Source organism: Cavia porcellus, unplaced genomic scaffold (genome assembly GCF_034190915.1).
Source record: "Cavia porcellus strain 051 isolate PalLab524CR breed Dunkin Hartley unplaced genomic scaffold, mCavPor4.1 scaffold_28, whole genome shotgun sequence".
Taxonomy (NCBI): domain Eukaryota; kingdom Metazoa; phylum Chordata; class Mammalia; order Rodentia; family Caviidae; genus Cavia; species Cavia porcellus.
Genome location: NW_026947511.1, coordinates 44851317 through 44878865, shown reverse-complemented (window position 1 = coordinate 44878865; position 27549 = coordinate 44851317). Strand labels below are relative to the sequence as shown.

Sequence of the window (27549 nt, the reverse complement as noted above, 5' to 3'; positions counted from 1 at the left end):
GACATGTTAGACGGAGTGTCTGCTGCATGGGACAGGTAACTTGCTGAGTCATCTCTGGTCCTGTATCCCATTTCTTTGGGTACCTAGCCCCTGACCGAGGCCTTCCTGAAGGCCTCTTGAAGCACCAAGCTCCTGATCTCTGAACCAGAGGGAGGCTGATAAAACCTACCAAACTCCTGGAGGAGCCATCCACGATGTTTTAGGTTTTTTTTTTGCTAATTAACCTAGTACAAACTGCCCTCCCCCCGAAAAAGAGTCATGGTTCAACACCTGAAAATGCAGCTGGTTGACTTCCTCCGCCCTTCCAGACCCAGTCTTTGGTTATGTTTTTTCTCTCGGAGGATTCCTGGAACCAGATGGCCTCAAGAGTGGTGGCCACCCAGGACCTGAGAGCACCCCGGGGAACCAGGACTCTGATTGTCTTTGAAATGTGCATTCTTTTTCTTTTCCTCCAGCTGAATATTTAGATTTTCTGCTGAGGGTAGGGTTGAGCACTTCTGGGCCTTGTTGCCCCCAGTCCCCTCTATCTGGCTGCAGCTGCTTAACTTAGCCAGGTCCTGCTTTCAAGGAGACACTTGCTTTGTCCTGGGTCTTCATCTAGAGGAGGAGATGCACCAAGAGCCCTGGCTTTGTCTGTGTGCACTCGAGCTGGGGCTGGAGATAAGGAGGCTTTATTATCTGAGACATGGTGTTGAGAAGCTTGTTCTAACCTGGGCCGCAGCTCTACCTGCGTCCTGGTTTGTGCTGTGTGCCTGGCCAGATGTTACTCATCCTTCACTAAGGGCTGGCAGTGACTGCTCAATTAGGCCCAGTTGGTAAGAATGTGACGGGAACAGGGGCTGCGCTGCCCTGTCCCTAGGATTTTAGTCTTGCTCTGTGGCTTGTTGTGTTGTGCTCAGTGCCCTGCAGTGAGTGGGGTGCGAGGGGTCTCAAAGACAAGTAGTTTTGAAGTCCAGTCAGCAGAGGTCAAGGGCAAGGGCAACAGTGTGAAGCCAGGCCCACACTTTGGCCCTTGGTTTTATGGAGTCTGAATTGTCCGAAGAGGAGGAGGCTGCTGTGATTCACCTTAGTCCCACATTCCCCACCCGCTTCGAGCCCCATTAGGTGGGGCTGGATAAGGAGAGACTTCAGTTCTTCTAAATTGACACATAATAACTGCACATTTTTATGGGGTACTGGCTGTGCGTAATGCGCGGTGATCAAGGCCAGGTAACCAGCATTTCCATCTGCTTATCATTTAAGTTTGGAGACTCCCATCTCTCTTCTAGTGCTTCATAACGTGTAATAAATCCTAATCTTTGGTCCCACTGCTATGCTGTAGAGTTCGTCCCTCCTCCTGGCTGCCCTAGCCTACACTTCCTGGCCTTAGTGATCTCTAGTCCACTCGCTCTTTTTTCTGGCATTTTTTTAGCGTCCATGTGAGTGAGAGCTTATGCCATTTAAAATGTCCTTCTGTGCCTGGCAAGGTCAGGCTTCCAAGCCTTCTGGGACTTCCGTGTCCCACGGATGCCACATCCCTGTCTATCAGACCCGAGACCCCAAGCACATTCTGTTCTCTGAAAGCGGGGCTCATCACCCCACCTGTGGGGGAGTGAAGACGGGGAAAAGTTGGTGGAAGCACAGCAGTGCGGCCTCCAGCGCGATGCTGTTTTTCCCTTGGCTGCGGGAATGCACAGAGTAAACACCTTTCCTTGACGTGGTCTGTGTATCTACAGCAGCCCTGTCCGCTCTGTTGGCCAGCCCGCCCCATGTTTCATATGTTCGCCCCAAATACCTGGGATGCTGGTGGCAGAGGCAGGCGGCTCCTTTGACAGGTCTCTATCCTCAGCTGAGGCGAGATGCTGGAGGGGAGACCTGTGGTTTGCTAAGCATGCAGTGTTTGCTGGACATGTCACACTCTGCCCAGCCTGTAGATCCTTGAAGATCTCTGCAAGGAGAGGGAGCCCTGGTTCCTCCAGCTTTTTGGGGACTGTCCTCACACCTTGTGCTGCACACAGCTGGGGTGGGTGGGGGAGTAACACTCTGCTCTCCAGACCCTTCTGAGGAGTCAGGGGAGGCCCTTGCTGTTTGTAGAGGAGGCGGGCAGCCCGGGCACCTTTGGCGCCTGCAGAGCCTGCCTTAGACTCTTCCTCACCTGGCCCACCCTGCAGGGAGGGAGCACAAGTGTTTTCAGGGTGTTGCCTGCAGCACCTGGGCTGCACTGCCCAGCCCTCTCAGACGCTTGAAGACAAACAGCTTTCTGCCCCACACGCCCTCAACCTCGCCCTTACCCAGGGTCTCTGCAGGCCCATTAATTTGAGAGCTTCACCCTGTGACCGTAATAGGCTTGGCTCTGCAGGGCTGGAGCAGCCAAATGGGTGCTAGCCAGTGTGTTTGGTGGGAGACTGGGGCCCAGTGAGGAGCCGTTAAGCTGGGGACAGAAGTGTCTCTGGAGCCAAGTTCAGGTTAACTCTATTTGCAGCGCCAGGCTATGGGCCTTTTCTCCCTCAGCTCTTTCTTTCCCACCCCATTGCTAAAATCTTTTTTGAAAATTGCCTTCCAGTTAGAGACCTCTTCTTAACATGCATGAGGCCCCAAGTTTAATTCCTAGCACTGTCCAGCAAAATAGATAAAATATTTTGGGGCTCAGAGCACTTCTGCTTCACTGCACCATTTGACCTGCCTCACCCTAACCTGTACCGCATGCTGATCTTGAAAGCCAGCTCCCCCCACCCATTGGTGGCTTCTGGGGAGAAGAGGCAAAGGCCGAAATTCTAAGCTGTAGGCTCCCACAGGCTCCAAAGGGAAGATTTTATTTTTTTGGTACCAGAAATTGAACTCAGGACCTTGCGCTTGCCAGGCAGGTGCTTATGCCACTGAGCTATGTCCCTGGCCCCAGACGGTGTATTTCTGAGCCAGCCAGAATCTTGGGCAGAAAAGAAGGGATCTGATCAAGGCCTCTGCTCCTCAGGGAGTCTGCACTTCAGGAGCTTTGGGTTTCTCTTTCCAGCTCACCTTGAGGGGTTACTGCAGTGGGAGGAGGCTTATGCTCAGGGCTTCTCCCCTGGCAACAAATCATAAAATGAGAGGGTGTCAGGAGCTTAGTGGTTGTTTGACTGGGCTCCTGGAGCCAAGGCCCAAAGTTTGAGAGACGTTAAGCAATTTGTCCAAGGTGGCTGCACACCCCGGAGTAATAAAGGAGCAATTAGAGCTTGGTGGGGCAGTGAAGGAACAATGGCCCCAAAGAGGAGGTCAGTCAGTTCAGGGTGACTGCCACACCTGGTAATGAGCCTCCTGGTCACCTACCCAGCTGTCAGGGATCCTGATGGTCACATCGTGACCTCAGGATTGGAAAACATTCCAGGCTCCCCTCCCTCAGACAAGAGCCAAAGCCTCCGAGTAGCCCCTGGTGGTTGGGTGGTTGGGATTCTGCGGTCTGCGAGCTGCGGGCTTCTTTCAGAGCTCCAACTATGGCAGCAGCAGGAGGGGCAGGCATGCTGTGACCTTGCGTGCTAGTGGCAAGTGTCAACTTTAATAAGAACTTGGGGTTTATATCCACTGATAACAGGACTTCGGAGGCGGCGGGGGTCGGGGCGCATGCCAACCACACAGTGCTAAGTGATGAGGACCCTTGCAGGTACCAGCTTGAGCCCAGGCCTCCTGCCTTGCAGAGCCAGAGCTGTGCAGAGCCTCTGTCATTACACCACCCCTGCGCTACATGATCTTCAGCCTGCTCAGCCAGGAGCCTCTGCTGTTGAGACCGGGTTTTCTACCCAGGCACTGCTGCCTGGCATGCAGGAGGAGGTGCTCATGGTATGGACAGGTTGACACCCTAATACCGCTGTTTCCGGGCCATGCCGACCGTCTCTAGGTTTGTGTGACATTCTGAGCATGAAAAGTTTTAAGCCAGGAAAACCAGGGTTTCATATGTGCAGACTGTCATTTGTGCATGTCCTCTAGTTCCTTTGTCCCACTGTCATTCCTGCAACCTCCGTGGGGTCCTAACCTCCATTCAGGAATGCGTTTTTTGCCTCTTATTCCTTGATTTGTGAGTCAAGGGACCTGGAGCCTGAGAGTCCCCAAGGAAAAAAAATCAAGGAGCTGGATGGGGAGGTTTGAGTCTCCGTGTTGACCTGCCAGCTCCTGCCACCAAAACCCTCAGTTTCACACATCCCCAGGTGGCTTTCCCAGGGTTCACCTCTCTGATGGGACTTTGTTGCTTGCTCTGTGCTCGGGAGGAGATACTGTATAGAGTTTTAACTTCCTTTGTTGCTGGACCTGTCTAGATACTGCCTGCAGGGTGAGGGACAGGTAGGTCCCTTTGTAACATGCCAGGGACTCTGTAGGGGACCTCTTCATGGGTGTTTACTTTGGCAAAGGTGTTCTGTGTGTTGAGTGCAAAAGCCCTTGCTCCTCTTGGACCCATCCTCTGCAGGAGGGAGGTGGACACCTGTTCACATACTGTCCCAGTGTCCTGTTCAAATAAAACTCACCCCCTAGGTCGTGGAATGCATCCTGACAGTGCTGGTTTTGGAAGAAAGCCCTTGGCTTCTCAGCATCCCAGCCCCCTCCCGAGCAGCTGGTGGGTGCGTAAGTGCTGAGTGGGCAGAATGGGGCAGGCCGATGCAGGAGTGTGTGGTCAGCATCCCCCAGGTGACAGGAAGAGAGAGGGTGGCCTGGTTATCATTGTTTAGACACGGCCCCCCTCTACTCCTCCCGGACTCCACCCCAGCCCTCCTGATCCCTGGAATGAGTAGCCCCGTGAGTGAAGCCCTTCTTGTCCAGGAGCCTAGGCGACAGCTGGGTCCTGGGCCAGCTCGGCGGATTTGCTGTGTGAGTAGACCAGGTCACAGTACCTCTGAGCCAAGAGCTTGCTCTCTAAGGCCAAGGAAGTACTGAATGTGAGCTGCATGTGCCCAAGGCCCAATGAAGGTTAAAAAAGACACTAGGTGCCGTCTCTCTGCCTTTGCAGCTGGTGGACCTGAACATCAGATAGTGTCACCGTGCCTATGCACTCCAAGGTTGCTCAGACCGGTGCCCTCTGGAGAGCCCCCGACCCTGGTGAAGGGGTTGCCTTCCTTTGAGCCCCTTGATCCGGTGGTTCCCCGCCCTTGCTATAGCCCAGTGCTCTGGGGTTCGCCTTATCCATCCTCCTCCTGGGCCCATTGGATCCCAAACCTAGCACCACCCAGAGGGTAATTATTAATGAATGTCCTGAACCTTGAAGCTGTGTCTCTTGCCTTTGGCTTCTCTCCCAGCAGCCCCCAAACCTAGTAGGCTGCTGCCAGGCCCTGCAGCAGGCCACCTCCAGTATAAGAGAGGCCTCCAGTCTTCCCTGCCTGGCCGCACATGTCCCATCTTGTAAGCTTCCCCACTGGACCAGTCTTCCCACCTCTCATCTGTGCCCAGTGCTCTCCTGGCTAGGGACACTGTGTTCTCCTTGGACAGGTCAGCGGCTGCCCGCGAAAGTGCATCAGCACCTCCCTAGGAGCCACTCTGCAGGCCCCTGGAATAAGGCAGAGCAGTGTCAAAGTCCTGTTCTGGAAGGGCCCAGTGTTCACCAGCCCCCCAGGGACCCGCAGGAGTCAGTTTGCACTCTGTCTGTCTCTGTCTCAAGGCTCCGGGCTGAACTGTGGTTAGGGCGCCCTCTCCATGTACCGTGTACATGTTTCTCCAGATGCTGAGCTCTCTGAAGCCAGTTTCTGTCTCTGCACAGCCTCCTGCTCACCTTCCCCATGCCTCAGCTTCCATAGTTTCTGGTGTCCATTGATCACCTCCTTAGGCTCTGGCCTGTGATCTGGGAAGAATCTTGGATAAGACAGTTTGGGAGCCTTTGTGCTTGGGGGGTCCAGAGAGAGAAAGAGGGTGGTTTCCATTCAGTGATTCTCAGAGTGATTCAGAGTTAGGAGCCAGACTCGAAATTCTACAAACAAGACTGAGGGAAGGGTGCAAGTTAGAGTGTAGGGCTCTCTCTGTTAGCATTGAGTCATAGAAACTCAATTTGAAAACAGAAGCCAGACAGGGCTGAGTTGGGGAGACAGGATTATTGATGGCTTTTTCTGTAATGTGGTTGCATTGCTTTTATAGAAAAAAAAACACCTCCGTTTCTTTAAGGGGTAAAGTGTATATGTGTAACCGTTAGCCACTTCTGCTCTGGTTATTTTTAATGTGGGTGGTACAGAATACTCAAGTGAACATGGCTTTAACAGAATGTACCCTGCAAACCAGAGTTATGTTCGTGGTCACCCAATGGCAGAGTGTGACCTATAGTCTCAAGGTCTGCCGGGCAGCATGTTTGGACACAGAAACCCAAGGGTTCCAGGTACTGGAGAACCAGGGTGGTGGCGGCTATGGTCTGTAGACCAAGACTTGAGATTGCATATGCTGTGCCTGCCACTCACCTGGAAAAGTGGGTGCTCCTTAGAGCATCCAAGCAGGCTCCCCAATGAGAAAGGGTCTTCTAGAGGCACTTATCTGTGCTCTGATTTGCTTCCAGCTCTGAGAGGTCCCCAAGGGCCCTGAGAACGCTGTTGTCTTTGAGATGAACAGAAATCTTACGCAGGCAGGATTGGAAATTGGTGACCCACATTTGGAATCCCAGCACTAGGGAAACTAAGGCAGGGGGATTGGCCCTGAGTGTGTGGCCAGCCCAGGACTGTGTGTCATTCAGAGTAATGAACATGCTGTGCACAGCGGCCCATGGCTCTGGTCAGCCTGAGATCTGCAGGGTGTGCTGCTGGGTACGATAATCATCACTACCTGTGCGCTGCTGGGGAATTCATTTTTTAAACATAATCAGCAATTTAGTGATTGTGCCTATTTACAAATGACAATGAGTAAAATTAAAATTGCATTCTTTGCTAGTTAGTGTCCACAGTCATGTGAGCCTGCATGGGTGAACCTCTCTCTCCGAGATGAGTCTCAGTCTCTTTCTCCTGCTAGCAACGACACGGCAGCACAGCCTGGAAAGCTCATCAAGAAAAGGTCTGGCCCACAGTCCTGATCCAGGGTCGAAGGGCCGCATCTGGTGTGGGCTGTGTCCCCAAGGTAGGACAGGGCCTTATGTGCAGGTGTGTGTGCCTCTGGTCTCCTTAGAAAGCCAGCAGGATTTAATCATAAAGGCTCCACCCTGATGACTTTTATCTAATCCTCCTCATTTCCCAAAAGCCCCACCTCAGATTAAGTTTCTACATCTTAATCCCTCACCTAGCAGCTTCCATTTCAGCACCCGAGCCCTTGGGCGCAAACCGTACCCAAACCATAGCGTGCGGCAGCACTGCAGTGCTGGCTGTGCTGAGGCCCATGGTGCTCACACCTGGCTTCTCCATGTGCCTCCCCATCCTTCCTACCTGCTCTAGTGGGAGAAGGGGACAGCTGGCCGCCTTTGACCACAGAAGGAGGCAGCGTGATGAGATGCCCCCCCCCCCGCCCGTCTTTGTCCAGCCAGTCTCAGCAGACTAGAGGGGCAGCCGGGGTACATAGCAAAAACCCTGTCTCAAAAAGCTCCCTCCCTCCAATCTTATTTTTTTCTTTTTTCTTTTTTTTTTTTTCCGTATTGGAGATTGAACTCATGACTTCATGCTTACCAAGCAGGTACCACTGAACTACACTCCCGGCCCTCCGATCCATTTTTAGGGAATTCTGTCTTACTGCTTATGAAGTCCTCCTACTGGCCTATTCTGATCCTGGCCCAAAATATGTCTCCCCCTTGTAAATCCAGGAAGAACAGAAGAGGAGTGTGGTTAAACTGGCAGAGTCTCCCGTCCGGATTCTGTGGTGGGTGCTGGGCCGAGGAAGTTCGCAGACCCCAGGCTGGAAACTGAGCGGCAGTTTGTGGAGCAGGGCTGCTGTCTTGGCCTTCCTTGTTTTGCCCAGTGCTGGGTGTGTGGCTGGTGCTCAGCCAGTACTTAATGCATTAGCTGACCCTGCCCTGAGCTGCATGGAGCAAATGGTGTCCCTCCGAGGCTCTGGTCCTGCCCTCCTCAGGTTAAATAGGTTGAGCGTGTTGCCCTGTGTGTGGCTGTGGGGTGCAGGGTGGGCTATGCCTGGCCACGTGTGGGACTTATATCAGGTGGACACAGCCATGCTCTCATCCCTGCAAAGAGGGGAGTGGCCCAGAGGCCGCCGGAGAAGGAAGGTGAAGAGACCCACCCTGCCCGCTGCCCCCACTCTGTCCCTGGGAATCCGTGGCCAGGAGCCTCATCTTACACATGGGGGGGGGGCAGGCTGTGTCCCGGAAGTCATTGCTAGGTCAGCTTTTTAGCCCTCAGTCCCTCAGTGACCCTGCAAGCCGGAGAGGGAGGGGGCTACCTCTATCTCCGCTCCTGCTCCTGGGAGGGAGTCCACAGGGGTATGGGGTGCAGCCTCACCAGATGCAGGTGCCGCTCCCCGGCCTGATCCTTGGGTGACCTGGGGACCTAATGGCATCACTTTCCCTTCTTTTAGCATCCCCCACCCCCAACCTCCTGCCTGCAAATTCCCCCAAGTTTGTGAACTAGAAGCTAAGAAATGGGGAACGCCTCTGACTTGCTTGTGCTTCATGCTCTTTGAGTCTTTGGCCGTAACCCTGAGAGTTGGCAGGGATGACAGTGTTCCCATTTCACAGATGAGGCGGCAGGCCGGGACTCGTGGAACAGGGAGTAGCCAGCTCGGTGGAGACCCGCCCGCCTAGCCATCTTCTACAGAGCTGCAGGAGACTTTCCATTTCCTGTTGCCCGGCTTGGCCCAGGTCTTGGGCCCCAGGTTATGGGATAGAGTTTTCTCAACTCCTACCACACCCCTCACCTCAGTCCAGCCTTTCTGTCCTAGTGAGGCCTGGCTGTACTTTTCCATCCCTGCAGCACAAAAACAGCTCTGTGCTTCTTAATCTGGTCACATCCCACACCCCATTGGCCTGGACAGGAGGTGGGTGGAGGACCGAGCGTGGAGGATACAGATGCAGAGACAGCTCTGCCTGATTGGGCCCTCCGCCCGTGGACACACCTGTGGGGAGATGGTGGCGCCTGCCGTATATCAGCACCCCCTTTCCTCATACTACTTGGGGATAGTCTTTTGTGCCATACGCTTGTGATCTCTCCGGATGTAACTGATGGGGTCTGCGAGCTGAGATGGAGGGGTACGCGCTTGAAGGCAGGACTCCCCCTCTTGCATCTTGCCCACTGATGAGGCTTGTCTCCGGTTGTGGCTTAGAACTCCAGTGGGTTGAGACGGATTCGAGGGCCATTGAAGCAGAAAGCACCCCCACCGCGCCGAGGGTACCACCATGCCCAAGATGCCTGTGCTGGAGTGGCTGGTAGTTTCTTGTACAATTTATTCCAAGGAGGATGAAGGCCAGCTGTTGTCTGCCTCCAGCTGGAGACTGAGCCAGAGGAAATGGACTTGGACCGCAGCCCTGGGGATTTAGGTTAGAGTCAGACAATAAGGAAGGATTGCGTGACAGGTGGCTGGCTTTCGGGAAGTTTCTGCCAGGGGCTCTGCTGAGAAGGATGAGGGCACAGTCATGCTTGGAACTCAAGTAGATGGGGGCAGCCCTAGCGGCAGCTCCTGGGGGCCAGGTGGGTAGAGGGAAGGGGTGTTTGGTCTTTCCTAGGAACACAGCCTTTTGGATCTCTCCTAGAGTAGGGTTTGTACCACTGCCTACAACCCCACTGGGCTTTTTTCCCCCTTTTTTAATTAGTGAAAAGGTTTATAGTTTAACCATTTGGTCTTCTTAAGCAACTTATAATAAATGGATAGGCTTTATAAGCCCTTATCATCAGAACTCCAGGCTTGGGGATTGGTAGTTACTTATTACCCCAGGCTGCCAGCCACAGGCAGGGGAAGAAGAGAAAGAAAGAGACTGGGGAAACCTTGTCCTGAGAGCCCCCTGCAAGGTGGCCCAGGGCACGCACCTGTTCCCCGCAGGACAGGACAAGCACCGATGCCGGGTCTGGGACCTTCGGACACTGGGCTTTCAGTCCCCTGGGACATCCTGGACTTGGCTGGCCCATCTGTCCCCTCCCACCTGTCTCCTTCCTCTGGAATCTAGTTTCAAAGTCCACAAGGGAGCTGACTCACCAGGCTAAGACCTGTGGGGTGGGGGACAGGCACCAGGGCTCGGAAACTGGCCTCTCTCCACACCACCTGTGCCTGTCGGGGTTTCCCTCCTGCCTTCCCCCACAGCCAGAACCCATGTAAAACCTGACATCCATCAACATCATGGCAACCCCACCATTCACTGGCAAATATGGAGCACCTTTTCTGGTGCTAGTTTCTGCTGTGGGCTTAGGGGGAAGTCAATGAGAGCCCTCTTCTGAGCACTCATCTAAGAGATGCTAGCAGGCCAGGTCACCATGCCACTGCCCAGGGCTTGATGGGAAGCCTAGGGCTTGGTGGAGTGATGGGCAGCTGTGGGCTATGCTAGGTGAGACAGAAACCAGGTTGGGGTGAGGCACCTGCTTGCTGTATCTGCTCCAAAACTGGGCTCTTTCCACTCTGCCCCGTGCTGCTCGGACTGGAGGCGTGGGTGTGAAGCCAGTCTCCCCATGGCTTGAGGTCTCCTGCAGACCTAGGCTTGGGGGGACGTTCCCAAGCAGGCATGTGGTAGGGTGGTGGGGTGGCGGGGCTGCCCCAGATCTCCCTCAGATGGAGGCGGTGAGTCAGCAGTTCCTGTGAGCGCCTTTGCGCTGTTTGCTAAATCCTTGCGTAGCTGGTGACTTTATTGGGTCGCTTCTTCCGCCCCTCTCCAAGGTCAGAGTCATTCTGCAAGGCCTGAGGTAGGGAGCGGAAATGTGTGCTTACCCTAGAACAACACAGTTCTGGCCCTTAGCACTCCAGGTCAGTCCCCTGTGTCTCCGTGTCCCCTGTGTCCCTGCTGTGCTTTGGCCGACGTTTCTCAGCCAAGTCCTGGGTCAGGGTGGGTAGTCAAGTGAGTGAAAGTACCCCCCCCCAGAGATGGGGGAACCTCTGGTATAGGTTCTTCTGTGCTTTATCCCCATCTTGTTGTGGCACCAGCCCTGTCACTAGCCCTCTCCAAAATGGGAATGGGGTGTCCGCCATGCCTGGTTTCCCTTTGCCGTGGGCTGTCTCTCTGGTGAGATGGTGGCAGAGGACTTACAGCTGTCACAGGTGCTTGGTGCCCTGGAGTCGGGGGGAGGAGGGTGATGCCGATTCACGCCGCTGTCACCCACAATGACACGGAAGGGTGAGTGGGCAGGCCAGGAGAGTGCTGCTGCCCAGAAAGGACAACCTAGGGCCCGAGTCCAGCCCAGGAGACTGTCCTTGGACCCATCCTGGAAGGCAGACCTGTCACTCCTTCATGAGCTGCACCCCGAAGGGGCTGCCCTGCCCTGCCTTCCCTCACACTGTCCACTCAGCACTCCAGATGCCTCGGACATCAGTCAGGGCAGAGGGATGCCACACTCCCCAGGCATCTGGTCCTGGGGGTGAGGGAGTAAGCCCACAGACTCCTCGGGGTAGGACAGTGGTTGTGAGTTGGGGAGCAGGGAGCTGCTGCTGAGTGAAGGATGGCACTCTTGTCTGTAAGAGTCCCTGGACGTCATCTCTCCCACATCCTTCAGCCCTGAGAATTCGGGCTCTTTCCTGTTCCCCCAGGCCAGTTCCCAGTAGGCAGCAGGGCTGTGGGACCCAACTGGGCCCCTGAGGCCCACTGTGTCCACCTTGGGGATTTCCCACCAGTTCACTGCCTGGTGTCCTCCCAGGTCAAACAGGCCTCACAGCTCTGCCCTGGGCTCAGCTCTCACCGGAGGGCTCCGGGCTGCAGGGCCTGAGAACAATGCACACAGGGTCACCCGCCTTGTTTTCTTTGTCCCCGAGTGAGGACAGGCCTCCCAAGGCCTGTGAAAGTCGGAAACCCAGAGGTTTCTACTGAAAACCTCCTCCCATCTGGCCTGGCGTTGGCCCGGTGAGCGTGAGACCTCTCCTGTCTCTGGGCCCTGCAGAGGCTGCTGAGATGGCCCGGGAGGGTGGCAGGGGGAACCAGCATGCAGGTGGCTGTGCGCGTGACTGTGCACTCACTCTGGGGCTGGCCTTGATCCGTTAGGAATACGGGTGGTGGCTTTGAAAATGGACCGAGTATAATTATGAGAGTCAGGAGGGGCACTTTTAAACATTCATCTCCCGTAATGAAATTTCCTGGGGTACAATGCAGCAGCAGTATTTCCCAGGCTCCCCAGATGATACCAACGTGCAGTGCTAGGCATGGTGGCGCATGCCTGTCATCCTAGCACACAGGAAGCTGAGGCAGGAGGATTGCTGCCAAGTTAGAAAGCAACCTGGGCTACACAGTGAGTTGAAGCCCAGCCTGAATAACATAGTGAGAGCTTGTCTCTGAAATCTGCACCCACACCCACCATGCACACAGAAAAAGAACATGCAGTCCAGATTTAGAAGCGGCAGGGCCCTAGTCCTCTTTTCTGCACTTCCAGTTTCAGTGACCTGTAGTCAGTGGGGGTCCAAAAATACTAAATGAAAAATTCAGAAGCATCCCTGGGTTTTAAATGGCATGCTTTTCCGAGAAGCAGCAGTAGTGAGATTTTGCGCTTTCCGCTGCATCCGCTGGAACCTGAATCGTCTCGTTATGCGACGTAGCCCTACTGTGTCCACCGCCTGCCTGTTAGTCACCCAGTCGCCGTCTCGGTTATCAGATTGACTGTGCGGGCATCCCTGTGCCTGTGTTCATGTAACGTGCAGGGCACACTGCTCTCCATGTTTTTTGGGCATCTACTTTGGGGACTTTGCATCTCCTGCAGGTTTAGGGTTTTGCACTATGGCGTGTGCTTTGAGTGTGGGGGTGCTGAGTCACATGTCTCATGGGGTTCCCTGAACTGGGTTTGGGGTTCTGTGTGTAGTTGGGACCCATAACACAAGGCCACCCCAGGAGTGCAAGGGGTCACCTGTTGTGACCCAATCGGCTGTGCGCTGGCTACTCTTTCCTCCTTGGGCTGAGGGATGGCAGGCTGTGTACCTGGCTCATTGCTTGAAGACTGAACCCTGGCAGAGACTGCAGGGGCCTCGTCTCCAGCCTGAGCAGTATTCAGGCCCACTGGAGAGGGCCTGAGCCTGACTTGCTGGGCACCCCGATGGAGCTGGGGCGGCTGGCTGGGAAGCTGAGTCCTGAGAATGGAAATTGTATTTTCTTGCATGTGCTGTGGAGGCATGGGGTGGGACAGAGAGGGTGCTGTCGAGACCCAGAAGTTCCAGGAGAAGTAGATGGAGAGATGAGGGCTTCGTGGAGAATCCCGAGGCACAGTGGAGCTGAGCTGAACTCCGGTCTTCATTCAGGCCCCCTTTTCCTATCTGGCATACCAAGCTTCCAGTGACTGATCTGTCCCTCTGCTGCTACAGTCCTGCTAAATACTCCATGTGGGTATTGGAGTAGGGCTGAAAAGGCAAATGAGCTGACCCGGAAGTAGTTCTGGTCTTCAGGAAGACCTGCCGTGGCCTTGCCTGCTGTGGTCCATCTGGGAGAGGCAGAGGGCAGCCGAGCCAGACCATAGCTGGTGCAGGGATTGGGTGGCACCAGTACCTTGCCAATGAGTGTGAACTACAGCTGCCCTGCCAGCCACACCCCAGTCACCTGGGCGAGGCCCGAGGGCAGTGAGGAAAATACCAAGAATTCCTTCTCCCTGCCCTGGCACCCTCCTGACTTAGGAAGATGGGAAGCCCAAACCCAGCACCTCTCATTCCCACGTGACTCTGCGCTATCCAGACCTCGGCCTCCTCATAAGAGAACAAGCCAGACACCCTCCCTTGCAGCCCCTTAAGGAAGTGTAGTAGCAGGCTAAATCCGAGGTGGAAAATGCGAGGGAGGTGTCCATCCTCCCTTGTCCTGGGGATTAAGAGAGTCAGCAAGTGCACACTTTCAAAAAAAAAAAAATTGTCCCCAGCGGGACTGTCACATTGAGGCGGGAGAGTTCCACTACATAGGATCCGAGCCCTCTAATAGTCCCAGCTTTAAAATACCTAAATGCTGTGGTACTGAGCGTGCCCAGTCTGCAGGTTTAGCCTATTCAGTATCCACAGTGAGATAGGTTTTCTAGTCTTCTGCCTTGCCAAGAACTCCTCGGCTCCTGTGGACTCCACCCTGTCCTCCCCTCCACACTCTTGTTAGACACCAGTGGTACAGGTGAGCCCAGCTCCGAGGCCAGTGGCAGGTGGGCATTTATTTGGTTACCCTGGGAAAGTCGGGACAGCTGGGACCCTAGTTGAGAGAAGTCGTCGCCTCCTTCTGTTCCTGGCCTTGGCCTCAGCTGGGGAGTGCAAATTGGCAGGAGTTTGCTTGGTTGGGTTTAAAGAGAGTCAGAGTGGCTGGAGCCTGTGGGGCACAGAGGTCAGGTGCAGTGGCCGCCGTCCTTGGGATCGGCGGGGCCGGAATCCTTGGGGTGTGTCCATTTTCCCCTGCCCTTGACTCCTGACTGGCAGGTGCCAGGCAACACCTGTGGGGCCACAGGGCTGCTGCTCCTTCCCCAGGTGGCCCAGGAAAGCTGGTTGATGGGATGGGAAGGAAGGAGGTGGCAGGTACAGGTGTGAGGAAGGCCGGGAAGGCGTCTCCTGACCTCACCCACACTCCAGTCTTGCAGAAGGAGGCTACAAACCCCAGCCTCTCTGGGCCGCTTCCGGGGCGCACCTGTCCCCATGGTCCAGCCTTTGGGAGTGAACTGTCTTTGCTCTTGGGTCAGTCACTTGCAGGTTCTGGGTTCCCAGAACCTGCATACTAATAGATGTCACACCTCTCCAGCACCTACTGTGTCCTGGGGGCTTTTGTGTGTTCAGAGTAGCTGGAATTTGGGGGGTGGGTGTACATAGAGGAAACTGAGGTGGAGAGGCAAGTTATGTTAGCAATTGTGCGACCCGAGTTTGAGCCCAAGTCCTCCCCACACTGGGGGTGAAGCACAGGTCTGTGCCTGGGACAGCCCTGTGAGTCCCACAGTGGCCTTTCAGTGAGCAGGACTGTGTTCCCCGGCGGGACTGGTGGGGATTGAGTGAAGAAAGCCCCAGCTGCTTGTAAACATTTCGTCCACACTGACTCTTATATTCTGTTTCCGCCCTCCTATATCCCATGCCCGTGGTGGACAGTTTCCGGAGGGGACGGCCTCCCTTCCTGCCGGAAGGACAATCCTGGTCAGCCTGAGGGCATCGCCCAGCCTCACCGCTGCTCTGCTGTCTTGTACCTCTTTCCTTGGGGCTCTGTCTGTCCGCCCTCCACTGGCCTCATCCCGTTCATCTTCCATCCCGGACAGCATGCCTCTTGAGCTACTTTCTTAAGGCTAGAGGAGCTGAGAGGAGGGGAACAGATGTTCTCAGCTGAGGCAGCTGAGACTTTGATAGCACCATCAAGTCAGTGACTCCCAGCCCAGCCCACCTTCTCTTGGCCTGGGGATGCAGGTCCATGGCTGGAGGCTGCTGGCTCCTGGGAATCCTGCACCTCCTCCTCCTGCCTGCTTGTGTGATAACACAAGCTTTCCATCTTGCTGAAGAATTTAGTTCAAACCCAACTGCAGGATGACTCTGCAAGATGTTGGGTGTATGCAGCTCCAGGAGACATGAGTGAGCTGGGAGCAGAGCATATACCCTGCTTCGTTCAAACTCACCTAGGCACTGCACTCGCTTAGCAAATACTTGTTGAGTGGCTCCTGTGTGCCAGGCCATGTGGCAGGCTCTGGGAGCACAGCACAGGAAGGAAAGCAGATCCATCCCTGTGTCATGGAGCTCACCTCTCAGGGAGTCCCTGCGTTCCTGCCAATGTTCCCCCTGCAGGTGCCTGGATGGTGTGTTCTAGACCCAGCATTGCTGGTGCCAAGCCACCTGCTTTCCTGTCTACACCGAATCCATTGGTCAAGGTTTCATCTGACTCCACCACCAACAGTGGGCTCGGCTGCGCCGAGGGCAGGCTGGCTGGAAGGGTGGCTGAGATGATGGGTAAAGAGGTTTCTTGTGTCCTGCAGAGTTTCCTGGGCACAGGAGGATTAGTCAGCCCTGCCTCACCTTCCTGGCAGAGGGACACAAGCAGCCATCGACAGGTACGGGGGCTCAGTTCATGAACTGCCGCCACCCCTGGGTCCGTCCCTAGGAGGCTGGAATTGGGCAGGTGGTGGAAAGTTTTCTGTGATCTGGAAGAAATGGAGAGAAAATTGCTGCAGCCAGGGCCTGGAGTAGTAGCTCTGGAGTCTCTGGGTGCCACAGAGCTGTGACCTGAATTGGGCTCACATTCTGACCTCAGCTTTCCCTGCTGTAACGCATGACGGGGAAGGCCCTGATCTGCCTGTTCCTGGAGGCAGAAGGCCCTGGGTGTACCCAGCTGTCTGGATGCGCCTCCTCCAGGAAGGAGAGACTTCGAGGGAAGCTGAAGATTCTCACCAGGGCCAGGGTTCCTCGGGAACCCAGGCTGTGCGGCGAGTCTCCTGCTCCTCCTGGGCACAGGGACGTGGCTAGCTTGCAGGGCTGGCTTCGAGTGGCTGGACTGGTTTAGGGCACTGTTTTTTCAGCTGGTGGGAGGGGGTGGAAGTGTGCGCATGCCTCCTTCCCGCAGCCCCTGTGGGGACAGGTAGGAGGATCACAGTGGTTGGGACTCAGATGGCCTTGGGTTCTAGTCCCAGCTTCATTGCTTTTTAGCACTGCGACCTCGAGCTACTTTCTTAACCTCTTAAAGCCTCAAATCCTCATTTGCAAAGTGGAAAAAATGATAGTATCTTCCCAGCAGGATTCTGTCCTCATTAAATGAGCTAGAGGCACATAAACTGCTGAGCACACCACTTGGCAAGCAGTGAGCTCTCGGTAAATCACAGCGCTTTATGATGAAGGTGACAGCAGGAACTCTATTCTCTCCCCAAACAAGAGCCCGGCCCAGCCAGAGTGCAAGCAGACTCCCTTCTCCCATCGCTCTCCAGGCAGGGACGGAGAGGGAAAATATTGTTTTGTGTGAATTCGGGAGCCAAGTTAAAGAGTCCCGCAAGCGAGCAGGGGCCGCCCCCTCCGGTGAGGCTGTTTCCCTAACCCGAGGACAGGGCGCCTAGTCTAGTGGGATGTTTGCTGTCTCCCCCACGCCCTCTGCCTGGCCTGGGGATGGCCTCTGGCCTGGGGCAGCTGTCCTGTTCTGGGAGGCTGGTTGAGGCTGTCCTTATCCTGTGGGATCGCAGTCCACCTGCCACTGCATGTGGGAGCAGGGAGCCGGCACCCCAGGTCCACATCCAGCCCTCTACACCCGCACCTGGTTTCTATTGTGCCATACCATGCAACAGCCATGGGAAAGCTGAGTGACATACAGAATCACTAGCCTCATTCTCTGTCCCCAGCACTGGGGTGGAGCCAGGTTCCAGTCCCAGCCTGGTTACTTGGCACCCACGGGCAGCTGAGGCACTGGGGGAGAAGCCATGCACGCTCCAACCTGAGCGCACTGGACCATGGATCCGGAACTCTGGTCTGCCATGGTACCTTTGCGCCCTGTGGCCACGGGTGTCACTGCTGCCGTTGCCTTTAGTGCTGTGACCTTCCAGGGCCCTTTGGTGTGCTCCTATGCCTGGCGTGGAGGAGGCCGAAGAGATATAATAGGAGTCATGGGGAAAGGCACGGTTTTGTGATAACTCGGGGCAAGGCCGGAGGCTTGGCTCTGTCACTCCCAGAATGCACAGGCAGTGTGAAGGTCACAGAAAGCCCAGCCTTTCCACCGCCTGTGCTCTGATCTCTTTAGGAACCCTGTGTTTGACAGCTGTTGTGTTTGGATGTCTGGTTGGTACTTTGCTAAATGATTCCCAACTCTTCAGTTATATCTGGGAAGCCAGCATGTCTCAGGGGAACTGTGCTGGCATCGTGGGTGCACCCCTGGGTCTGTGCTCGTATCATGCCAGTATTGTTCATCCCCAATTATCCATCTGGGCAGGGGACAGAGATTCCATCCACTCAGAGCTGTGTCCCCAGAGTCTGGTGCATGCCATGCTCCCCCTGTGACTGATCCTGTCCTGCAGTACCCTGAGGAAGGCCTGTGCCCGTGGTCTCGGTACTTTGCATCATCAGAAGTCTGTGGAGGCCAGCACATGGGGAGGTAGACGTTATCCACCAGGCCACCTGTCTCCTCTTGGCCCTTGGCCCGTCAGTTCATATGTCGTGTGAAGTCCAACACCCAGAGTGGAACAGAGTGTCTCACAGGTTCCCTGACCTTGCAGAACAATGGGCTCAGCCCTCCTGTCCAGGAGATACGCGTTCACGCAGCCTGAGATTATGTTTACTTTTCCCTTGGCAGCTACCTCGGGTTTGTTGATTCATGCTCAGCTAAAACCAAGGACTTTCCTCTTTGGTCATGTACTGCTCTTCGCTGATCCAAAGTGCAAGGCTTGGAATATAAAAGACTTTGCACCTTAATTTTGAAATGTGTTTTCCTATTTATTTATTTAGCGATAGGGTCTCACTGTGTAGTTCAGGCTGACCTTGAGTCCTCTGTGTAGCCCAGGCCAGTCTTGCACTCACAACAATGCTCCTGCCTAGGCTTCCCCGCTGGGATTACAGGCATGGGCTAGCACACCCAGCTGGTTAGTATTCTCTGTCCACATGATTTTGAGACTCAGCATTGCTACTGCACTGCCCACAGTCATCTTGACTTTTGCATCTTCTACGCATAGGATCTGGAAGCTTATCAACATCCTCACTGTGTCACTGATAAAAATGTGAGAGAGTCCAGGCTTTGGGGATAGATAATCATGGAGAGCACCATCTGGATTGATAATGACCAGTACTGATTGGGCCTGATGCTTGTCTGCCTTTGGCAGGACCCAGTCAGTCCTGGCTCCACCCTACATTTCTGTCTCATCCACATGAGTATCTTTAAGCCCATCTGTGACCGCCTTGCAGAAATCTAGATGGACCGCATTCCACAGGACCTCAAGGCTACGCAGAAGGGGACGCGCTTAGAGGCCAGCGTGACCCGTCCTTGGCAAATCTTTACGAGCTCTCCATCCCATCGCTGCTGCCGAGTATTCCAGTCCATCCTCCTTTCCCCATTGCTGAGAGTTTGGGTTTGCTTTCCAGTTTCTGGAGTCCTCCTCCCTTTCCTTGTTCTGAATCTAGGGACAGATTGTCTTCTGCCATCTGCTCTGCTCCCCACAAACCACTGGGGTGACCAGAGGCCGTGACTCTGTGGCCAGTGATTCGATTCCCCTAAAGGTGTTCTCCGCATCTGCTTTATTTTAAGTTGTCTGTTCTAAGATCGCTATCTGGGATGACAGAGGCAGGAGGCTGCTCCCATCTCATCCTCCGTCTGTTTAACGTCAATACGCAGGGCCCCAGTACTTCCTCATTCTCCTGCCCCAGCCCCGGTGTAGGTTTTTCCGAAGCCTTTTGGGGTTGAAGGCAGAGCCTCGCCTTGCATACCTAACGCCCTTCATACCTAATGCCCTGCATACATAAGGCCTTGCATACATAAGCCCTGGAGAAAAATAAAACCAGAAACACTTTCTCCCCCCCCCCTGGTTGCTTCTCAGTGTTTTAGTTTTCCTTTGGAGCCTGTTGGTATTCAAGCGGCCTCTGGTTATTTCATGCCTAAGTGATTTGTCCAGCAACACAGTGAGCTTTCTGCAGGCAGGACCCCATTTTCCGTGTACCCCATAAAAGGATGCTTCGCAGCCTTTGGAGGTGCTCTGGAGCTGCCAGGAAGGTTCAGGGCAGAAAGTCGAGTGCGGTTTGCTGGTGTGTCAGACAAGCATGTCATCATGGAAAATTCTTCACGGAGTGTGCAGATCCATTTACACGGCCTCCGCTGCGTCTGTGAACTGCGCATTCCTCTGCACAATCCACCCGTTCCCGCTTCCCCACCAAACCTCAGCCCTGCCTGGGGGAGGTTAGGGCGCACCCCCCCCCCTTTCCATCCTGCACAAGGTCTCTCTCTTCTGCTTTCTTTGGCTCAGTTTTACAGGGAATTTGACCAAGTTCCAGGTCTCGTCAGGATGGGTCCTCCTGGGGCTTTCCCTGGGTGATAGGACTTGAACCCCTGACCTTTTGATTAGGGGACTCCTGGGATGGAGGGTTGGTCCGCTGATAGAGCCCATGGGCAGGTCCTGCTGAAGGATGGGGAGAGGCGGGTCTACTCCAATAGGAACAGGTTTGGCGCCTCAGAGAGAAGAAGCAGGCTTTCTTGGACTTTCCAGCGGACTTCCCAGGTGACTTCTCACCTCCTGTCCCCAGGTGCTGTGGGAACTGATAGGGTAATTTCCAGGCACTCCAAATTACACTTCATTCCTCTGACCTGTCCTGGCCTAGATAATATTCCGCCCAAGGCAGAGGGAACAAAGGAGCCAGGAGGGGGGTGGGGGAGACACATGACATCCAACAGGAAGAAGAGGGTGAGCTGGAGTCTCAGCATGGGGCAAGGAAGGCCAGTGGCCCCGCCTGCCCCCCCCGGGGGGGGGGTACAGGTCAGCAGGGTCCTGAGCTGACCTCAGCAGGGAACCTACTGCGGGCTGAGAGGGCTCAAGGTCTTTCTGGGCTAGTACTGGAGAGGGGGTCTGGCCTCTGCTGAGTGACAGGAGGGGACCTTCAGTGTGTGTCTATCACAGCTGACTCTGAGAAGCACCACAGAGTAGTGCAGTGATGCCCCAAGTGTCGCCCCTGCTCCTCAGCAGCGCTTCTGAATCACACCCTGAGGGTGGGTGGGGCCCTGCCTGGCTGTTTAACGAGCCCCGCCCGAGATGCTGGCTCAGGCTGGTAAGTTTAACTTAGGAGTCAGGTTGCTTGGGTTCAGAGCCGTGCCCAGCTGGGTGGCCTTGAACAAGCTGCTGAACCCCTGAACCTCTATAAAACATCTCGTCTGCACAGCAGCAGACACCAACCAGCCGCCACCTTGTTTCTGTGATGATCAAACGGAGTCCAATACCTCTGACGTTCGTTGGCTCTGCTGTCTTTTTAGGTAGTGTCTGATGCAGCGGGACAGGGCGTGGCCATCATGGGGAACCAGACCTTCAACAACTGGAACTGGCCCAACGCGATGATTTTTGCAGCCACGGTCATCACCACCATCGGTAAGGGCGCCCACTACTCCCATAGCCTCTCTCCTGGGAACCCTGCAGGAGTCCGACTCCGGTGACTCAGCCTTTTGGGGATAGAAGGCAGCAGTTGGTCCATCCTGACTGGTAAGTCCGTGGTGATGGCCTTGCTGCAAGTCCGTTTCCATGGATGCTGACCTGGGCATGTTGAATAGAGAGAGTAGAGCCACACAGCCCAAGGGCCCAGGTCACGCAGACAGGACCCATCGGTGACTGTACCCACCCCGATTCTCTCTAGTTGTATAACCACCCCAAAAGCAGAGGCTTCCCACACACACATTTTTGTTCTCTTCCGTGGTGCCTGGCGTCCAAGATGGTGTTGTCATGTTTGACGGCTGGTGTTGGCTGTTGGCGAGGCATGACTACAAGGGAGATTGACAGTGAACATTTTCAAAGAATTGGGAGGCACAGCCGGCTGGTCAGACCTTAGCCTACCCCACACGACTTCTGCCGCTTTCTGTGGTCAAGCAAGTCAGAAGGCCCGGATGTGAAGGGAGAACAGACTCTACTTGTTGAGGGACCTTGTAGGAAGGAAGTTGGGTTGAGAATGGCTGTCTTTGGAGGCTCCCCCGAGGGTGTCTGCTGGCCTGGTTGGCACCGCGGTACCGTAGTTGGCACTGCTGATGGTGAAGGCACAGTCCCCTGCCTCCAGGGAGCTCTGGTGGGATGGAGGAGACACAGCCTTGTATGTACCATCATAACTGTGGTATAAATGATGGTGGCGATGGAGGGGGAGCTACCATTATGTAAGTGTTAATTTTTAATATTAGATCAGCGTCTCTTGATCTTAGAGGGTAGGATTCCCTCAGGCTGGGTACTAGGGAGGGGTGTTAGGGGGCAGGGATGGACCCTGTGTGTGTGTGTGTGTGTGTGTGTGTGTGTGTGTGTGTGTGTGTGTGTGTGGTGTGTGTGTGGTGTGTGTGTGTCTATGTCCTCAGCCCTCTTCTTCCTCAGGTTATGGCAATGTTGCTCCCAAGACCCCGGCCGGCCGCCTCTTCTGCGTCTTCTATGGTCTCTTTGGAGTGCCACTCTGCCTGACGTGGATCAGTGCCCTGGGCAAGTTCTTCGGGGGACGAGCCAAGAGGCTAGGCCAGTTCCTCACCAGGAGAGGCATGAGCCTGGTATGTCCATAGTTCTAGGTGCCGGGCAGCAGGGAGGGGACAGGTCAAGGGCTGCACAGGGGTGTTAGGACACCCCTGCCTTACGGGGTCAGGCTGGGAGCCTCCTTCCCTGCCTTCTGGACCATTCTAGCTGCCTCTCGGCCTTCTGGGCGTCCCTGCTGGGTTTCCAGGCTCGGCCGCTGTCTGACTCTGTCTCCTGCACCCTCAGCGGAAGGCGCAGATCACGTGCACGGCCATCTTCATCCTGTGGGGCGTCCTGGTCCACCTGGTGATCCCGCCCTTCGTGTTCATGGTGACCGAGGAGTGGAACTACATTGAGGGCCTCTACTACTCCTTCATCACCATCTCCACCATTGGCTTCGGCGACTTTGTGGCCGGTGAGTCCCCGCCCGCCGCCTTTCCTTGGCTCTGCCTCCTCACCTCTTGTCTCTGGGCCTAGGTGTGAGGCCACCTGCCTGAAACGCTGGCCTTTTACCCAGAGGCCTTCGAGAAGGGAACTGAGCTGAGATGGGAGCTGCCTTAGAGGCCTCATTTTTCTGAAGCAGAAGCTTTGACCTCCACACGCACCTCTGAAGACAAGGGTGGCCTTCTTCTCCGGCTGCCCTGCCCCCTCAGCTCTGCCGCTCCTCTTCCTCCTCCTGCACTTAGTCCTCACTCTGAGCCCCACATTTAGGCCCAGGGCCTGCCAGCTCATCTTCATCTTCCCCACCCCAAGGGCAGACCCTGCACTGAGAGGGCCAACGCCCACCTCTGCTCTGCTGTGGCCTGGGCCTTGCCCCAGCTCCTGACCCCAGGGGCAGAGGAGGTCGCCCCCATTGTGTGCAGCCTGCTGGGAGGGGCTGCTGGGGCTGCCGAGGGGTGGGAGGAACAGGAGTGGCCTGAACACACCACCAGGCCTGGCGAATCAGCGCTGAGCCCTCTGGGAGAGGAATTCAAGGCACAGTCCTGCCTTTGTCCAGGGCGCTTCGGCCCACAGTGGCCAGAGAAGCCTTTGTGCTGGGGGAGCCCAACAGTGCTCTTTCCCCAGCTCCAGCAGGACACTGGGCTTCTGCTTCCATTTTCTCATCTGTAAAATCCAAGGGCAAAGAGTAGGACCTGGGCGCTGTGCCCACCACACTGTGCAACGCTCACAAGTCTTGAGCAAGGTTGATGGCACCCCTCAGACAGAGCCCCAGGCCCGAGCCCTCTGGAGGGGCAGATCAACATGGCTGTAAGGGCAGAGTCACAAATGGAATCTCAGACCACCCTGGGCTGCAGAAAAACCGCCAGAGTGGGAGGCTGGGGGTTCCTGAGGCCCTGAAGCAGGTCTCAAGAGTGGAGGGTAGTAGCATGGGCAGAGCCGTCCCAGAAAGCTGAAAACAAGACTGCAGCCTTGGAGAGGCCTGAACACAGCTCTGAATGTGTCCTGCCCCGCTCAGGCTTCCTGGTCATCACAACCCATGCACTGGTCTCATTCAGTGCACCCCCAGAATGACAGCTCTTGTCCTCCCCTGCTGAGCTGCCTTCTTACACACCCCAGCTGGGCAGAAGAGTGACTGAAATGCCCATCCTCATGGGCTGCCCCCTCCCCCTCCTCCCATCACCCCCATCCCCCTCGCTCTAGTGGGGATTAGAACCTATAGCCTTTGCCCTGAACTATATCCCCAGCCCCCTCACCTGTTTTGTTTTGGTTTTTTACTTTTGATTTTGACCCAGGGTCTCACTAGGTGGCCCAGGCTGGGCTAAAACTTGGGATTTTCTTACATCAGCCTCCCAGGGTGCTGGGATTACAGGTGTGGGCCATCACACTTTTGCATGGGCTGTTTCTCAGCCCAAGGTTTTGTTAGTTTCCCATCCCCCAGAAGCCTCTTTAACTGTCTTTTTTGAACTGATTGTATATAGCCCTGGCTGGTTTCAGACTGTGACAATCCTCCTGTCTCAGCCTCCTGAGTACTGGGATTACAGGCGTGTGCCACTATGCTTGGCAACTTTCCTCACTTTTATAATTGAGGAAACCGAGGTCCAGATGGGCATGAGTGACTGGCCATGGTTCTTTGGGAAGACAGTGAGCTGGGGATGGTCCAGGGCTAAGCTGTACTCTGGCCACTGCTGACTCCTGGGCCTCTCTGCTCTCTCAGGTGTAAACCCGAGCGCCAACTACCACGCCCTGTACCGCTACTTTGTGGAGCTCTGGATCTACCTGGGGCTGGCCTGGCTGTCTCTCTTTGTCAACTGGAAGGTGAGCATGTTTGTGGAAGTTCACAAAGCCATCAAGAAGAGGCGGCGGCGGCGGAAGGAATCCTTCGAGAGCTCCCCACACTCCCGGAAGGCCCTGCAGGTGACCGGAAGTGCAGCCTCTAAGGATGTCAACATCTTTAGCTTTCTGTCCAAGAAGGAGGAAACTTACAATGACCTCATCAAGCAGATCGGGAAGAAGGCAATGAAGACCAGCGGGGGTGGGGAGAGGGTCGCAGGACCAGGTCCCCGGCTGGGATCTCAAGGCAATGGGTTGCCAGGGGTCCCTGCATCCCTGGTGCCCCTGGTGGTCTACTCCAAGAACCGGGTGCCCAGCCTAGAGGAGGTGTCCCAGACACTCAGGAACAAAGGCCATGTGTCCAGGCCACCCGGCGAGGAGGTTGGAGACCCCGAGGCTGGCTCCCCAACCTCTGAGACCTTCAGCAACCAGCTGGACCGCATCAGTGAGGAAGGCGAGCCCTGGGAGGCCCTGGACTACCAGCCGCTCATCCTGCAGACCGCTGACATCACCTTCGTGAGCGAGGAGGCCGGCGTATTGGACGAGGAGACCTCCAAGTCCTCGCTGGAGGATAATCTGGCTGGGGAGGAGCCGCCCCCGGAGGGAGCTGCAGCCCAGGCACCCCTGAACGTGGGCGAGATCCCCTCATCTTCAGACGAGTCCACCTTCACCAGCACCGAGTCGGAGCTGTCTGTGCCCTACGAGCAGCTGATGAACGAGTATAATAAGGCCAGCAGCCCCAGGGGCACATGAGGCAGGGCCGGCTCCCCACCCCGCCCGAGATAGGGGGCAGCCCTGGGATGGGAGTGGGGGGCCGAGGGCCTTGTTCTCCTTCTGTCCCCTCCAGCCAGATACTCCGATGGATGTGGTGTGGGCCCAGGACAGGGTCTTTGCCCTCCAGCCAAGCGGCGCCTGGTGGCAGGGAGGCTGCTGTCCTGGCTGGGGCCATTGTCTTTGGTGGTTGGAGGATCATGGGCAGCAGGACTGACCCCAGGAGGGCCTGTGCCTGTGTGGCTCTTCCCCCTGCATGTGGGTGACTGTCACATGGTCCGTGGAGGCCTGGGCCTCCGCTGGTCCACCAGTGTTAACGAGCAGCTCTGTGGGGCAGGCACTGAGCTTGGCATTTTGGAGAGGGTTGGAGGAGCCCACGACACCCGGCTTCTGCCTTGTCCAACCCGACAGTGTTTAGGGACAGGGACAGCTGGGATGTTACTACCCCAACAGGGGTGAGACCCAGCCCCCTGCCTGCCCTGCTGGTCTGCCCTTGTTCCTGGGCCTAATCAAGGACCTCGCTGTCCACCAGTACCCCCACTTCCTCCCGTGCCAGACTGAGGGGGAGGGGCCAAATTGCCCTTGGCTCCCAGATGGGCTATGGCCAAAAAATGTGAATGGAGCTCCTTTCTCCGGCTCCTGTATGGTGTGCTTGTGCATGCAAGTGTGCGTGAGTGTCAGGAAGGGAAGTGTCAGGCTGGGGAGAAAAGATAATGTGAAACTGTTTTGGGTGAGAGGCGGTGGGTGGCTAGAACTCCCTGCTGCCTCAGTTCTTGGGTTTTCAGTGATGCTCACCTAGACCAGCTCACGTCGCCCTGAATGTTTTTGCTATATATATATTTTTTTCTTAATGAACTACTGTTTTTATACCTGAATCTGTTGTTGGTTTCAGAGCCAGTAAAGAGCAGGGTTTAGAGAATTGGGGTATCGGATGTATATCCTGCTGTCCCCCACAACTCACCTGGGCCTTTTTGCTGAGCCAAGGCCATGATGTCAAGAGCTGTGACCCCTATGCATGGTTAGGGAGGGAGGGGACACTGAGGTTAGAGGTGGAGAGGGGCACCTGGCATGCAGCTGGATGCTAGGTCAGAGCCCAGGCTGCCACCTCAAGCCAGTACCCTCTGTCCCTACTGCCACCTCTGCTATGGGAAGTAACCTGGGACCCTAGCAGGGTCCACACACCCTCATTTTCTGAGCGGTTGCTACAGGGCGGGAAGGGTGGCCTGCGTGGCTCTGAGCGGTTCCTGAGCCCAGCCAACTGCCAGCTGTCCTGGAATCGTACGCTGTGTACACACTGGCAGTGGCGGCAAATGTAATTTATTTTACCATTTTTACAATAAAATGTGGACAGGCCAGCTTGGTGTCTGCTGTGTGTTCCGGGGAAGGTGGTGGGGGACGGAACAGGCTGGTTTATGGCCCCTGGGGATGGAGAGGCCATGGGGAGGAAGACCCACGGAGGGCGAAAGGCCTCGGGACAGGCTGACATGGAGAAGATGGGGTGGCCTCTCAGGTTAGGGTGCAGAGGAGCCCAGGGGGTGGGACAAACTCTGCCCTTTACCACTTTCCAAAGACTTCACAGCCAGTAAGACATAGGGGACACCTCTGACCCTGGAGCACATCTGTCAGATGGACACAGGGAGACTGCTGTGCAACATCTCTGTAAAAACATGACCTGGATTCCGACCCTGGCTCCCTCAGCCACCATGACGGGCCGGGAAAGGCAGCCCGTGGTTTGGGGCAGGGCAGGTCTGCTGTCTGGAAGAGGCTTTGCAGACGGGCAAGCGGGCCAGAGGGCTCTGGGAAAGACCAGACCTTCTGAGCCTAGCGTCTGTGCTGGACGCACAGGCCAAGAGGAGGGCATTCTGGGAACTGGGAAGATGGTGGGAGCCTGACCCAGCTCAGCGGAGCCTCCATGTCCATCTGATAAGGAAACCAAGAGTTCGTGAGTTCAAGAGTGAGCCAAGTTTTGCATGAGGCCTGGGATTCAGCAGATGCATGAATTCCACCAGCTGAGTTTGAAAACAGTGAGGGAGGTGTGTCCTGAGGTTGATGTGTCCTGCAGACTTAGGCCCAAGACAGGAGGGTCAGTGGTCATTGTTCCCCAGAATATACAGTGACACCTGCCGATGAGGTGTTGAGTAATCCGGAGGTGGTTTAATTGTCTGGGAGGATGTGTGCCAGTTCCACGGAAGTGCTGTGTGCCCTTTGATATCAGGGACTCGTGAGCATTGTGACTTTGGAACAAAGCTTCCATGCCAAGGCTCCGGTAGACTTGATATCACCCTTCCACCCCGGCACAAAACCCGCGCCCCGTCTCTGATTTTATCATAGCCCCACCGGCCCTGAAGGTAGCACCCCACACACCTGTATGCCTTTTACTGCGCGGAGCTCTCCCGACTCGCCCTCCACCTGCTCCTTT

At 55.6% G+C, this 27549-nt stretch overlaps 1 protein-coding gene across 1 annotated transcript in view; it reads left to right on the top strand.

Annotated features, from left to right (window-relative positions):
* Nucleotides 1-26485, top strand: part of Kcnk5 (potassium two pore domain channel subfamily K member 5) — a 36209-nt gene extending 9724 nt beyond the window's left edge. Inside the window, exons 2-5 of the mRNA XM_063238977.1 lie at nt 20870-20981; nt 21960-22126; nt 22335-22503; nt 24244-26485. Of these exons, the coding sequence (XP_063095047.1) occupies nt 20870-20981; nt 21960-22126; nt 22335-22503; nt 24244-25112 (1317 nt within the window). The 3' untranslated portion in view covers nt 25113-26485. The remainder of the gene's footprint in view (nt 1-20869; nt 20982-21959; nt 22127-22334; nt 22504-24243) is intronic.
* The last annotated feature ends 1064 nt before the right edge of the window (nt 26486-27549 follow it).